This window comes from Entelurus aequoreus, linkage group LG21 (genome assembly GCF_033978785.1).
Source record: "Entelurus aequoreus isolate RoL-2023_Sb linkage group LG21, RoL_Eaeq_v1.1, whole genome shotgun sequence".
Lineage (NCBI taxonomy): Eukaryota > Metazoa > Chordata > Actinopteri > Syngnathiformes > Syngnathidae > Entelurus > Entelurus aequoreus.
The window spans coordinates 44,130,874-44,147,061 of NC_084751.1; the positions used below are offsets into that span (position 1 = coordinate 44,130,874).

Below are 16,188 nucleotides of genomic sequence, written 5' to 3' on the forward strand. Positions count from 1 at the left end.
CCATGTTGTAGTTTTAACGCTTCCATATCAAGTCTACTGACAGATACAAGCTAGAATTATGTGCTACTTTTAATTAGAAATGGCTAGATGGGAGGTTTTTTTAGCCAGTCTGCCCGACAACAAGAGGATAGACAGAAATAAAGAACTTATTGACTGCAACTTTGGACTACAACTGAATAAAATTGGCGGACTCGCGCAAAGCTCTTTGGGTAAACCTCTACCATATATGGAGACATCCACTGACGTAACTAAGGCAAAGTACGTCACTAAAGTCTCATATTTCAAACATCTTGTTTGGACCAAGTGCGAAAGAAGGCAAGATGGTTTTATAAATATCTCCGACATGCCTCTATGGTTTGATTTCGCACACCTCATAGGCACCTGGTCTGCCAAAACATAATACTTAGCAGGAGGGATCACTGTTGCCAATTTAGTGGCTATATTTAGCTAATAGCCAGAGCCCTCTTGATTCTCAAAAAAAAAAAAAAAAGACTACCGTATTTCCCGGACCATAGGGCGCACCGGATTATAAGGCGCATTAAAGGAGTCATATTATTATAATTTTTTTCTAAATTGAAAACATTATGGTCTAAATGTTGCATAGATGATGTGATCATCGTCAAGCCACTTTCTGACATTCGCTTCAGGATGCGCCGTTTTGTGGCCGGTTTTATTTACGTGGCTCACCTTCGCCAGCGTCTTCACCCGGTCATCTTTGTTGTAGCGGTGTAGCGTGCAAGGACGGGAGTGGAAGAAGTGTCAAAAGATGGAGCTAACTGTTTTAATGACATTCAGACTTTACTTCAATCAATAACGGAGCAGCATCTCCTCATCCGTGGCTCACTAGTGCAACAACAACGCCGGAAATGTGTCCCGTGAAAAACCGTCCGACCGGAACTCTCTAATAACTAAAGTTCCTTGGGTGAATAATGTAAACTCACTACACCGGTATGTTTTAGCACTTTCATGGCGAGTTTACTGACAGATATAAGTAAGAACTTTACACTACTTTATATTAGAAATGGCAACAGTGGAGGATGAATGTCCCATAACAAGAAGATAGAGAAAAAGAAGAAGCCTACCGACTACGGTGTCGGCACGGACTAAAAATGCAGACCCACGCAAATTTTCAGGATATTTGCAGATCCCAAACACAGATCAGCAGGTACCAGAAGGTAAGAAAAGTTGCTTTTGCATAATATTGCGAAACAAAACGCCAGATAATATGTCTTACCTTACACACACACCATAATAATACTCTTATGTTGAAGCACAGTACAATCCATCCAGCGGTGCGGCTTCATAGCTTACCAAAGTCCTACTAAAACATTTTGATAGATTTTTGAGTGCCGTGCGTAATGTTCTATATATTCAATGGAACATAAACAATGTTGGTGTAGTTTACTTGAGTCATATTGCAGTCTACCCTGATCTCTTATGTGTGACTGCCATCTACTGGTCACACTTATCATTTCACCATGTACCAAATAAAATAGCTTCGAAGTCGGTAAGCACAACTAAAATGATTCCGTACATTAGGCGCACCGGGTTATAAGGCACGATGTTGAGTTGAGAAAATGAAAGGATTTTAAGTGCGCCTTATAGTCGGAAAAATACCGTAGCTACTTTCTTATTGGAGTCTTTTAGAGACATCAATGAGCCGATGGTATTACTATGCCACGCCACATTTTTTTTGCTCACTTTGTCCCTCCACATCATACATAAAAAATACATGCACATGCATCATGGTCAACTAAGCAAATTAGACCATGTACTATTTTCATTTTTGAAATTGTGGATTTAAATTTTTCTCTCTTGACATTTCCTATCCCTGTTTTTTCCCTGATTAGTGGATGACTAAAAACGAGACGAGTGCGAGGCTACATAAGCCTCATGGAAACAAGACAAAATGAGACACACAGAGATAGCTTTCCACCACGTCTAAATAGCGATCGCCCCCCCCCCCCCCAATGCTCATACCTTCGGCCACATCGTCATCAATGGCTCCTTTCACCTGAGAGAAGCACCACTGCATGTCACCTCCACCTCCTGCAAAAGCAGAAAAAAACATTAAAAATGACGGGGGCACCACAGAAAAGTAATCATCCTCTTATGTTGTAATGTTTATCAGGCGATAGAATGAATAATTGAATAACCAGTCTGTCATTTATGAGTCATCAGTTGCCACATTCACATATTCTAAGATGATCATGTCTCCTAAAAAGCAGCAGAGGGGGATTATTGGCAGAAAAGGACATAATAGATCTTTGCAACATATTGGGGCAGTATTTTGCAACCTTTTTTGAGCCAAGGCACATTTTTTTCATTAAAAAAAGTCCAGAGGCACACCACCAGCAGAATACATTAAAAAATGAAACTAAGCAGCCGATAATGACAGTGAAAAGTCGTTCTCGCAGTTGTTGGATATGAATTCAAACCATAACCAAGCATGCATCACTATAGGTCTTGTCTCAAAGTAGGTGTACTGTCACGACCTGTCACATCACACCCTGACTTATTTTGAGTTTTTTGGTGTTTTCCTGTGTGTAGTGTTTTAGTTCTTGTCTTGCACTCTTATTTTGGTGCCGTTTCCTGTTTTGTTGGTATTTTCCTGTAGAAGTTTCATGTCTTCCTTGAGTGCTATTCCCCGCACCCGCTTTGTTTTAGCAATCAAGAATATTGAAGTTGTTCGGATGCTAGCCTTCTTTGTGTGGACATTGTCGATTGTCATGTCATGTACGGATGCGTAAGTCTTTGCTGTCGTCCAGCATTCTATCTTTCTTTACTTTGTAGCCAGTTCAGTTTTAATTTCGTTCTGCATAGCCTTCCCTAAGCTTCAATGCCTTTTCTTAGGGGCACTCACCTTTTGTTTATTTTTGGTTTAAAAATTAGATACCTTTTTACCTGCACATTGCCTCCCGCTGTCGGTTGCATATTGTGATAACGACAAACCATGTTCCCAACATCTACAGAGCAATTAGCTACCTGCTGCCACCTACTGATATGGAAGAGTATGACATGGTTAGTCTGCCGAGCTCTAGACAGCATCGACACTCAACAACAGCACATTATTTGCGGATTATAATTACTGGTTTGCAAAAAAGATTTTTAGACTTAGACAAACTTTAATGATCCATAAGGTAAAAACATTTCCACACAGTAGCTCAGTTACCAAGGATGGAGAGGATAAAGATGGAAAGGATCGTGCACACAAGGGCACAAAAAGAAGTATAAAGTAGACTTCAAATGTACCAGCTTTTAACCCAATTAGGTAAAAATTATATAATCTCAAGGCACACCGGAACTCTCTAATAACTAAATTTCCTTGGGTGAAAAATGTATTCTCACTACACCGGTATGTTTTAGCTCTTTCATGGCGAGTTTACTGACAGATATAAGTAAGAACTTTACGCTACTTTATATTACAAATGGCAACAGCGGGAGGATGAATGTCCAATAACAAGAAGATAGAGAAAAAGAAGAAGCTTATCAACTAAGGCGTCGACACGGACTACAAAGGCGAATTTTCAGGACATATGCAGATCCCAAATACAGATATCAGAAGGTAAGAAAAGTTTGTTTTGCATAATATTGCGAAACAAAATGCCAGGTAATATGTCTTGCCTTATACACACACCATAACAATACTCCTATTTTGAAGCACAGTACAATCCATCAAGCGGTGCGGCTTCATAGCTTACCAAAGTCGTACTAAAAGTGAAGTGAATTATATTTATATAGCGCTTTTCTCTAGTGACTCAAAGCGCTTTACATAGTGAAACTCAATATCTAAGTTACATTTAAACCAGTGTGGGTGGCACTGGGAGCAGGTGGGTAAAGTGTCTTTCCCAAAGACACAACGGCAGTGACTAGGATGGCGGAAGCGGGGATCGAACCTGGAACCCTCAAGTTGCTGGCACGGCCGCTCTACCAACCAAGCTATACCGCCCCAAAACATTTTGATAGATTTGTGAGCGCCGTGTGTAATGTTCTTTATTTTCAATGGAACATATATTTGTACCGCTATAACTGGGGTACAAATATATTATGTATAAGTGTTTTTCAACCACTGTGCTGTGGCACACTAGTGTGCCGTGGCATACAGTCTGGTGTGCCGTGGGAGATTATGTAATTTCACCTATTTAGATTACAAATATTTTTTGCAAACCAGAAATTATAGTCTGCAAATTATGTGTTGTTGTTGAGTGTCGGTGCTGTCTAGAGCTCGGCAGAGTAACCGTATAATACTCTTCCATATCAGTAGGTGGCAGCAGGTAGCTAATTGCTTTGTAGATGTCGGAAACAGCGGGAGGCAGCGTGAAGGTAAAAAGGTGTCCAATGCTTAAACCAAAAACAAACAAAAAGTGAGTGCCCTTAAGAAAAGGCATTGAAGTTTAGGGAAGGCTACGCATTACGAAACTAAAACTGAACTGGCTACAAAGTAAACAAAAACAGAATGCTGGACGACAGCAAAGACTTACTGTGGAGCAGAGACGGCGTCCACAATGTATATCCGAACATGACATGACCATCAACAATGTCCCCACAAAGAAGGATAAAAACAACTGAAATATTCTTGAATGCTAAAACAAAGCAGGTGCGGGAAATATCGCTCAAAGGAAGACATGAAACTGCTACAGGAAAATACCAAAAAAAAGGGAAAAAGCCACCAAAATAGGAGCGCAAGACAAGAACTAAAACACTACATACAGGAAAACAGCAAACAACTCAAAACAAGTCAGGGTGTGATGTGACAGGTGGTGACAGTACACCTACTTTGAGACAAGAGCTATAGTGATGCATGCTTGGTTATAGTTTAAAGTCATATCCAACAATTGCGACAACGACTTTTTACTGTCAACTGAGTTTCGTTTTTTAAGGATTTCTGCTGGTGGTGTGCCTCCGGATTTTTTCAACGCAAAAAATGTGCCTTGGCTCAAAAAAAGGTTGAAAAACACTGATCTATAAGGTATTCTGATGAGGTCATGGCATCATCTTCTTGAAACAGGGGATGAAACAATGCATCTGTCTCATTTCCCCCGCCCAAAATGAACACATGCATTGCAGCATTTACGCCTCACGACTAACCAAATAGTCAATTAAGTCCAATTTCTGGAAGAAAGAAAAAATTATTGATCGGTGCGGCGTCTTCAGTAATGCGGACGCTGTATCGATCCGTTGTGGTGAAGAAGGAGCTGAGCCGGAAGGCAAAGCTCTCAATTTACCGGTCGATCTACGTTCACATCCTCACCTATGGTCATGAGCTTTGGGTTATGAGCGAGAGGACAAAATCACGGGTACAAGGGGCCGAAATGAGTTTCCTCCGCCGGGTGGCGGGGCTCTCCCTTAGAGATAGGGTGAGAAGCTCTGTCATCCGGGAGGAGCTCAAAGTAAAGCCGCTGCTCCTCCACATGGAGAGGAGCCAGATGAGGTGGTTTGGGCATCTGGTTAGGATGCCACCCGAACGCCTCCCTAGGGAGGTGTTTGGGGTAGGAGGCCACGGGGGAGACCCAGGACACATTGGGAAGACTATGTCTCTCGGCTGGCCTGGGAACGCCTCGGGATCCCCCGGGAGGAGCTGGGCGAAGTGGCTTGGGAGAGGGAAGTCTGGGCTTCCCTGCTTAGGCTGCTGCTCCCGCGACCCCACCTCGGATAAGTGGAAGAAGTTGGATGGATGGATAGATACATTTGTACCCTAATAATTGGGGTGCAAATGTATTATCTATAACAGACCTGGACAAATGAAGGCCCGGGGGCCCGTCGGACATTCCCAAATATTTTTTTTAGATCTTTAAGATGTAAAGTATAGCTGCCATTATGATGTGCAGTGATGTTTTCTAATGACTGTAAGTCTTCAACTATACAAAGTATTTCAATGGTTGGAATCTGCACTTATGGATGATATACTAGTTACTATGGTAATCTAATTAGTTACTATCAGTGTTTCCCACACATTCATTTATTTGTGGCGGCCCGCCACGAAAGAATTACGTCCGCCACAAATAAAAAAAATTAAAAAATAAATTTTAATTTTTTTTTGTCCTGTCTAGCTTCTCAGGCAAATCATATAGTTGATGTAGATGCCCATATAGGCTGTTCAGATTTACTTTACAAAAGAGAAGTGTAGGATACTTCTCTTGTTGCCTTGTTTGTATTTGAAAACTACTGTTTTCTGTTTATTTGTTACTGACTGTGGCAGGACACCTCTGCCTCTGTTTCACTTTATGTTGCTGGTAAATAATATGGTTGTAGTAGTAGGCTAAAGATAAATTATTTAGTATGCACTAATTAAAGGGGCAGAGCTTTAAGAGACATTTTAGCTTTTATATTTTATAAGATATATTTTTTGTAAGAACCACAATTAATAAATATATTTCAGTGAATAACTTATTGTTCAAATCTGTATATAAATATGTACATGAAGTGTTGTAATTATATTGTAAAATGGATGGATGGACGTTTAAAACAAAACTGTTATTATTAATTAGTAAGTATACATTTTTTTAGCCTTTTTAGAGAAAATCATATCATAGTAGTAAATTATGCAAATTACTTGATGATGTCATGTGACCACGCCCATAGCCACGCCCCCACCACCACAGGTATCTTGGCAGTTTATGGGAAACACTGGGTAACTAATTAGTTACTATGGTCATCATTAGTTACTATGGTAATCTACGTCACAGCAGCTCAGACGAGGCACCAAGCAGCGTGGGCCGGAAGCGTTTCCACAGACGCGGAATGAGATTTTCACAACAAAGTTCTAAAGCTTAGTGACATATACATTATAATAGAATAGAAAGTACTTTATTGATCCCTGGGGGAAATTCAGCAAATATCAGATATATCAAATTGTAGGTGGGTTTACTTTGTACCATTCGCGTTCATATTTCACGGTTTGTTGCATTTTTGTTGCGTTTCACTTGATTGTAAAATATGTCAATCGAAAGGGGGTTTGACATTCATATTTCGTCAGTATTCAGTGTTTTATCGGTCATAGAAAAATGTAAAATTCCATTATGTTTTTTAAGGCGGTCTGTCATAACGTTTTTAGCATTCAAATCAGACATTATTGTGAGGTTTTGTATTAGTGTTCCTGAAAATAGACCCCTAGACACATTTTTTTTCTTCTAAATGTGGCCCCCGAGTCAAAATAATTGCCCAGGTCTGATCTATAAGGTATTCTGATGAGGTCATGGCATCATCTTCTTGAAACAGGGGATGAAGCAATGCATCCGTCTCATTTCCCCACCCAAAATGAACACATGCATTGCAGCATTTACGCCTCACGACTAACCAAATTGTCATTTTGTGTCCAATTTATGTAAAAAATATATATATATATTGATAATAGATCCCAAATAGGACTAAATGGTCCCTAGTGTGTGAATGTTGTCTGTCTATCTGTTTTGGCGACTTGTCCAGGGTGTACCCCGCCTTCTGCCCGAATGCAGCTGAGATAGGCTCCAGCAACCCCCTGCCACCCCAAAAGGGACAAGCGGTAGAAAATGGATGGATAGGACTGAACAAGTGACGTTAACAGCTGATGAGTGAACATTAAATTGTTAATATTCGGCTGCATAAATTTTAAAAAAAAAATGGTACATACCGGTGAATTATTCAGGCGCTTATATAAAAAATAATAATATTCCACAATATTTATCAGCTAGCTCTGCGGTGTTTATAGCATGTGGGCAATGTCAAAGTTTGAGCTAGCGTTAGCTCGCCTCGGACAGCGTGGAACTTTAATGTTCCAAAAATAACCCATTCGTCTAAAATGATGAGTTTTACACGCGTGGACACGGACTAGCGATGTGTTTCGCAAGTGGGGACTCAGCTTGGCGGGCGAGCGTGCTACATGAGCTAGTTAGCATTAGCATTAGCATTAGCAATGCGTGATGACGCTGGAGTTTGCGGGCGAGCTAACGTTAGCATTAGCATTAGCACGGGGCTAAGTTTCGTTAGCCTGCTAGCGTGGGCTAAAGTGTCAACAGGGCGTCAACAGAATGGTGCATGTATAGTCTGTCCACGCCACTTACCTGCCATGACGACACACACAGCCGGGGCTCGCCGCGGCCAAAAAACGCGATCCTTCCTCCCACTCCCACGCGTCGGTTCGTGGGGAAGGAAGTCAACTTTTCTCCTGAGATTGAAATCCCGCTGAATGTCGGTGGTTGAATCAGCCGTCACACGGATGGTTTCCACGCTCTTCTCCCCCCACACACACGCCTTGTTCCGCTTTTAGTCGCGACTTCGCATCCCACGCGAGACACTTGTCCAAATGTCCGATGTCCTCCACCCGTGACCGGCCACAGCCTCCTTAACGCTTCTTTGACATGCGCGCGCACAACGCGGGGCAGATGCTCGGATGGGCGCGTAATCCCGTGTCGATATTTTCCTGCGTGTTTTTGTTTTTGTTGTATTGATAAATGCATGGCCCCATGTTGCTCTCTGATATTACCAGAGTTTGAGTGTATAAGTTGCTAATAAAACTAAATTGACTTGAACTGGTTAGAGCAAAGTCCTTTTCACTGAGGGCCACATCGCAGTCATGTTTGGCCCCAGAGGGCCGCTTTTAACAGTGAATACTATTATTACACACATGTTTTTATGCATTTTATTAGTAGATTTAAAAAAACAACAACCTAAAATGTAATTAAAAAAAATTATAAATGCATGGCCCCATGTTGCTCTCTGATATTACCAGAGTTTGATTGTACAAGTTGCTAATAAAACTAAATTGACTTGAACTGGTTTAAGCAGAGGTGTCAGAGGTGGCAGTTATGTTTCTACGCTTCTAACAGTGAATACTATTATTACACAATTTTTTAATGCATTTTATTAATAGATTAAAAAAAAACTAAAAAGTAAAAAATATGTTTTGATAAATGCATGGCCCCATGTTGCTCTCTGATACCAGAGTTTGAGTGTATAAGTTGCTATTAAAACTACATTGACTTGAACTGGTTAGAGCAAAGTCGTTTTCACTGAGGGCCACACCGCCGTCATGTTTGGCCCCAGAGGGCCGCTTTTAACAGTGAATACTATTATTACACACCTTTTTTTATGCATGTTATTAGTAGATTTAAAAAAACAACAACCTAAAATGTAAAACAAAATATTGATAAATGCATGGCCCCATGTTGCTCTCTGATATTACCAGAGTTTGATTGTACAAGTTGCTAATAAAACTAAATTGACTTGAACTGGTTTAAGCAGAGGTGGCAGAGGTGGCAGTTATGTTTCTACGCTTCTAACAGTGAATACTATTATTACACAATTTTTTAATGCATTTTATTAGTAGATTTTAAAAAAACTAAAAAGTAAAAAAAATGTTTTGATAAATGCATGGCCCCATGTTGGTCTCTGATATTACCAGAGTTTGATTGTATAAGTTAACAGTGAATACTATTATTACACAATTTTTTTCAAACTAAAATGTAAAAAAATATATTGATAAATGCATGGCCCCATGTTGGTCTCTAATATTACCAGAGTTTGATTGTGTAAGTTGCTAATAAAACTAAATTGACTTGAACTGGTTCGAGCAGAGGTGTCAAAGTCAGATGTGGGGCGGTCCCCACATCTGCGGTCCCCTCCAAGGTTTCTCATCGTCCCATTGGGTTGAGTTTTTCCTTGCCCTGATGTGGGATCTGAGCCGAGGATGTCGTTGTGGCTTGTGCAGCCCTTTGAGACACTCGTGATTTAGGGCTATATAAGTAAACATTGATTGATTGAAAGTCGTTTTCACTGAGGGCCACATTGCAGTTATGTTTGGCCCCAAAGTAAATACTATAATTACACAATTTTTTAATGCATTTTATTAGTAGATTTTTTTACAACTAAAATGTTTAAAAAAAAATATTGATAAATGCATGGCCCCATGTTGCCCCATGTTGGTCTCTGATATTACCAGAGTTTGATTGTATAAGTTTCTAATAAAACTAAATTGACTTGAACTGGTTCGAGCAAAGTCGTTTTCACTGAGGGCCACACCGCAGTCATGTTTGGCCCCAGAGGGCCGCTTTTAACAGGTGGCAGTTATGTTTCTACGCTTCTAACAGTGAATACTATTATTACACAATTTTTTAATGCATTTTATTAGTAGATTTAAAAAAAACTAAAAAGTAAAAAAAATATATTGATAAATGCATGGCCCCATGTTGCTCTCTGATATTACCAGAGTTTGAGTGTATAAGTTGCTAATAAAACTACATTGACTTGAACTGGTTAGAGCAAAGTCGTTTTCACTGAGGGCCACACCGCAGTCATGTTTGGCCCCAGAGGGCCGCTTTTAACAGTGAATACTATTATTACACACATTTTTTTATGCATGTTATTAGTAGATTTAAAAAAACAACAACCTAAAATGTAAAAAAAAATATTGATAAATGCATGGCCCCATGTTGCTCTCTGATATTACCAGAGTTGGAGTGTATAAGTTGCTAATAAAACTAAATTGACTTGAACTGGTTAGAGCAAAGTCGTTTTCACTGAGGGCCACATCGCAGTCATGTTTGGCCCAAGAGGGCCGCTTCTAACAGTGAATACTATTATTACACACATTTTTTATGCATTTTATTAGTAGATTTAAAAAAACAACAACCTAAAATGTAAAAAAAAAAATATTGATAAATGCATGGCCCCATGTTGCTCTCTGATATTACCAGAGTTTGATTGTACAAGTTGTTAATAAAACTAAATTGACTTGAACTGGTTTAAGCAGAGGTGGCAGTTATGTTTCTACGCTTCTAACAGTGAATACTATTATTACACATTTTTTTTATGTATTTTATTAGTAGATTTAAAAAAAACTAAAAAGTAAAAAAAATATGTTGATAAATGCATGGCCCCATGTTGGTCTCTGATATTACCAGAGTTTGATTGTGTAAGTTGCTAATAAAACTAAATTGACTTGAACTGGTTCGAGCAGAGGTGTCAAAGTCAGATGTGGGGCGGTCCCCACATCTGCGGTCCCCTCCAAGGTTTCTCATCGTCCCATTGGGTTGACTTTTTCCTTGCCCTGATGTGGGATCTGAGCCGAGGATGTCGTTGTGGCTTGTGCAGCCCTTTGAGACACTCGTGATTTAGGGCTATATAAGTAAACATTGATTGAAAGTCGTTTTCACTGAGGGCCACATCGCATTTATGTTTGGCCCCAAAGTAAATACTATTATTACACAATTTTTTAATGCATTTTATTAGTAGATTTTTTTACAACTAAAATGTAAAAAAAAAAAAAATTGATAAATGCATGGCCCCATGTTGCCCCATGTTGGTCTCTGATATTACCAGAGTTTGATTGTATACGTTTCTAATAAAACTCAATTTACTTGAACTGGTTAGAGCAAAGTCATTTTCACTGAGGGCCACATCGCAGTCATGTTTGGCCCCAGAGGGCCGCTTCTAACAGTGAATACTATTATTACACACATTTTTTATGCATTTTATTAGTAGATTTAAATAAAAAACAACCTAAAATTAAAAAAATATATATTGATAAATGCATAGCCCCATGTTGCTCTATGATACCAGAGTTTGAGTGTATAAGTTGCTAATAAAACTACATTGACTTGAACTGGTTAGAGCAAAGTCGTTTTCACTGAGGACCACACCGCCGTCGTGTTTGGCCCCTGAGGGCCGCTTTTAACAGTGAATACTATTATTACACACATTTTTTTATGCATGTTATTAGTAGATTTAAAAGAACAACAACCTAAAATGTAAAAAAAAAATATTGATAAATGCATGGCCCCATGTTGCTCTCTGATATTACCAGAGTTTGAGTGTATAAGTTGCTAATAAAACTAAATTGACTTGAACTGGTTAGAGCAAAGTCGTTTTCACTGAGGGCCACACCGCAGTCATGTTTGGCCCCAGAGGGCCGATTTTAACAGTGAATACTATTATTACACACATTTTTTTATGCATTTTATTAGTAGATTTAAAAAAACAACAACCTAAAATGTCAAAAAAAATATTGATAAATGCATGGCCCCATGTTGCTCTCTGATATTACCAGAGTTTGATTGTACAAGTTGCTAATAAAACTAAATTGACTTGAACTGGTTTAAACAGAGGTGGCAGTTATGTTTCTACGATTCTAACAGTGAATACTATTATTACACAATTTTTTTATGCATTTTATTAGTAGATTTTAAAAAAACTAAAAAGTAAAAAAAATGTTTTGATAAATGCATGGCCCCATGTTGGTCTCTAATATTACCAGAGTTTGATTGTGTAAGTTGCTAATAAAACTAAATTGACTTGAACTGGTTCGAGCAGAGGTGTCAAAGTCAGATGTGGGGCGGTCCCCACATCTGCGGTCCCCTCCAAGGTTTCTCATCGTCCCATTGGGTTGAGTTTTTCCTTGCCCTGATGCGGGATCTGAGCCGAGGATGTCGTTGTGGCTTGTGCAGCCCTTTGAGACACTCGTGATTTAGGGCTATATAAGTAAACATTGATTGATTGAAAGTCGTTTTCACTGAGGGCCACATCGCAGTTATGTTTGGCGCCAAAGTAAATACTATAATTACACAATTTTTTAATGCATTTTATTAGTAGATTTTTTTACAACTAAAATGTTTTTTTTTAAAAATTGATAAATGCATGGCCCCATGTTGCCCCATGTTGGTCTCTGATATTACCAGAGTTTGATTGTATAAGTTTCTAATAAAACTAAATTGACTTGAACTGGTTAGAGCAAAGTCGTTTTCACTGAGGGCCACACCGCAGTCATGTTTGGCCCCAGAGGGCCGCTTCTAACAGTGAATACTATTATTACACACATTTTTTATGCATTTTATTAGTAGATTTAAATAAAAAACAACCTAAAATGTAAAAAAAAATATTGATAAATGCATGGCCCCATGTTGCTCTCTGATATTACCAGAGTTTGATTGTGTAAGTTGCTAATAAAACTAAATTGACTTGAACTGGTTAGAGCAAAGTCGTTTTCACTGGGGGCCACATCGCAGTTATGTTTGGCCCCAGAGTGAATACTATTTATACACAATTTTTTAATGCATTTTATTAGTAGATTTTTTCAAACTAAAATGTAAAAAAATATATTGATAAATGCACGGCCCCATGTTGCTCTTTAATATTACCAGAGTTTGATTGTATAAGTTTTTAATAAAAAGCAGAAGCTTGTGGATGGCTACCAAAAGCGCCTTATTGCAGTGAAATTTGCCAAGGGACATGTAAGCAAATATTAACATTGCTGTATGTATACTTTTGACCCAGCAGATTTGCTCACATTTTCAGTAGACCCATAATAAATTCATAAAAGAACCAAACTTCATGAATGTTTTTTGTGACCAAAAAGTATGTGCTCCAATCACTCTATCACAAAAAAAATAAGAGTTGTAGAAATGATTGGAAAGTCAAGACAGCCATGACATTACATTCTTTACAAGTGTATGCAAACTTTTGACCACGACTGTACCTATTTTGTATATGTTAATAGTTGTAATAAAATGTGATACATACGGTTAAAAAAGGGTTGTTTTATCGCATCTGTTCACAAAAAAATGGGTTTTCTGCCTAACATTTTTGTGCTGGGTTTTATTCTAGTTATGAAAGATAGAAGGAAAAAAGTACACGATCATTTAGTAAAATTTAAATTAAAAAGTAGTAAGAATTAAGTATATACTTTGCTTCTTTCTTCTCCCTTTTGCATATAATGAATAGATAAAATGTAAACAAGTGATGTATGATGTCTGAAATAAATAAGAGCGTTACATTTTGATGGGTGATTTTATAATAAACATCAACATTTCTCCCGGCCTCCTTTCATTTTTAATAAGCCATCATCATGTCATTTGGTGTCTGAGGAACATATTTGACAAAGAATAACAGAACTCTTCAAAATTACATTTTTATTTCACTCACTCAGTATTACATACTTGTTACAACATTAAAATACACCATGCATGAAAATGAGCAGAAAGAAGTATAAACTCGTACAGTAGCTGCCCATTATTTGAATACAAATACAACATTTATTTAACTTAACAGACTATCGAGGCCGTACAGTGCGTGCGGAAAGGATGTAGTTTGCCAAAATCCACCTGAAAGACTCTCAGACTACGAGAAACAAAAACTCTCTGGACCTCTTTGGCGTCCATGTTTGGAAGAAACCAGGCACCACTTTATCATCAGGTCAATACCGTGCCTACGGTGAAGCATTGTGGTGGCAGCATCATGCTGTGGGGATGCTTTTCAGCAGGGAGACTATTCAGGATGGAGGGAAATATGAACGCAGCCATGCACAGAGACATACTGAATGAAAACCTGATGGATCTGGAGAGGTGCTGCAAAGAGGAATGGACGAAATTGCCCAAAGATAGGTGTGGCATCGTATTAAAAAAGACTTGACGCTGTAATTGCTGCCTAAAGTGCATCAACTAAGTATTGAGCAAATGCTTTAATTACTTATGCACATGTGAATTTATTTATTTTTTTATTTTTTTAAATAAATTTGCATTTAAAACAACAACAAAAAAAACGTTTCACATCGTCATGGGGCATTGTCTGTAGGATTTTGAGCACAAAAACTAAATACAATTGTAATTCAATTATTCCATTTTGGAATAAGGCTGTAACATAACACAATGTGGAAAAAGTGAAGCCCTGTGGATACTTTGAGAATGCACTGTATTTCTATTTCATGACATACAACAAAAATAAATGTCAGGTTCAAACACTGATGACATCTATACAAGACAAGAGGCAAAGAATCAAACAGAGGCAGAATTCAAATTGGACTCAATATTGAGGAGAAAATGTGTCGACCTGTAACCTCTTACAGTGTCACCCACGCTCTGCCAAAAGATTGCACTCCTCCTTCTTTATTTTACTTTCTCCCCCACCCCCACCTGACCACAGCTGCTTCCAGAGGGAAGTGGGTCGTAAACAGCGTTGCCTTTGGTTTCCGAACAGTTCAAAAGAAGAGGTCGTAAAATAGTTCCAAAATAATTCCATGAAATAGTTCAAAAAGAGTTCGTCTGGAAATTGGGCAGATCCTGCCATCTCTCCGCTTTGAAGTCACAGTGGAGTTTTACGAGCCTTCCACCTGGTAAGACAGCTCCCGTCTCCCTGCCAGGAACTCAAAGCTTTTGTGATAATTTAGAAACAATTATTCTAACAATAAACAAAAACATCAGCTTACTCAAAGTTATACATTATCATCATCGTGAAATACTATCAAGGGAGGTTGTCAACACACATTTTTCATACAATTCAATTTAAAAGTGTCACTCAAACCTAAATACATATGAACATAGTGGCATGTGTGAGTTGTCTTTAAATTTAGAGACTTTTTTTATTTTTTATTTTTTACATAGGACAAGAGGTAGAAAATGGATGGATGGATATAAAGACAAATGTCTACACAAAATTGTTCATGAGAAACAACGTTTACCCTGTTGTAATTTCACACCCCAACCAGCGGGTGGCGAAAAAGTGCAACCGGAACACTGTATTGGATACCGGAAGTAGAAGGAAAAAAAAGAAAAAAGATTAAATAAGTTTAACACAACCTTTAGGTATGTTTGGGTTAATAATATACCAAAAAAGGTGAGTTTATGACTCTCATGTTTGAAAAAGAGGACGATATCCGTCTGAGGTACATGACCTCCGTGCTGGCCGGGCAGAGGGCGTGTCATAGCGGGGAGTGTCCCGGGACAAGCGGCTTTAAAACGGCCGCTCTGCGCTCAGCTGCCACGCCGACTCGACGCCTCCCTTCCCCCGCAGCAGCCTGAAGCTTTCACCGCGGCTCTCCCACGACTCCCTTTGTTTCACATTACAACCTCCGGGCTCTGTCAGGTACGCCCAATTTTTACTCAATCACTCCAATGTGTGGACCATATTGTTGTTTTATTAATGGCATATAACGTTTAATCACGCCGGGGATTTAGCTCTGTACGGTGGCCTGTTTAGTCCTGCTTTATTAACTAGTACTAGCAATTACATACTGCAGACCGCTGTTGCCATATAAGGACATAAACTGCATGCAGGATGGCAATGCTGTGTGGCAAATTAAAGAACAATGACCTCATCAGACATGGATGACATTCTCAGGATGAGACATCTTAATTGTTGCCACGGAAACGTCTAAGCCAGGGGTTTACAAAACACATTTTAGATCGGGGCGGGGGCCACATAGAGAAAAATCTACTCCCAAGT

General features: G+C 39.0%; 2 protein-coding genes across 3 annotated transcripts in view; one reads left to right on the plus strand and one right to left on the minus strand.

Annotated features, from left to right (window-relative positions):
* Nucleotides 1-8,349, minus strand: part of LOC133639076 (serine/threonine-protein phosphatase 2A 55 kDa regulatory subunit B alpha isoform) — a 32,455-nt gene extending 24,106 nt beyond the window's left edge. Inside the window, exons 1-2 of the mRNA XM_062032203.1 lie at nucleotides 8,040-8,349; nucleotides 1,981-2,049 (exon numbers count right to left, since the gene is read on the minus strand). Of these exons, the coding sequence (XP_061888187.1) occupies nucleotides 1,981-2,049; nucleotides 8,040-8,046 (76 nt within the window). The 5' untranslated portion in view covers nucleotides 8,047-8,349. The remainder of the gene's footprint in view (nucleotides 1-1,980; nucleotides 2,050-8,039) is intronic.
* Nucleotides 8,350-15,495: 7,146 nt separating this feature from the next.
* LOC133638760 (gelsolin-like) overlaps nucleotides 15,496-16,188 on the plus strand; it is a 47,816-nt gene continuing 47,123 nt past the window's right edge. The window contains exon 1 of one of the 2 annotated variants that reach the window (XM_062031688.1): nucleotides 15,496-15,828. The gene's annotated coding sequence lies outside the window, so the exon portion shown is untranslated. The remainder of the gene's footprint in view (nucleotides 15,829-16,188) is intronic. The other variant, XM_062031689.1, reaches the window with a different exon arrangement.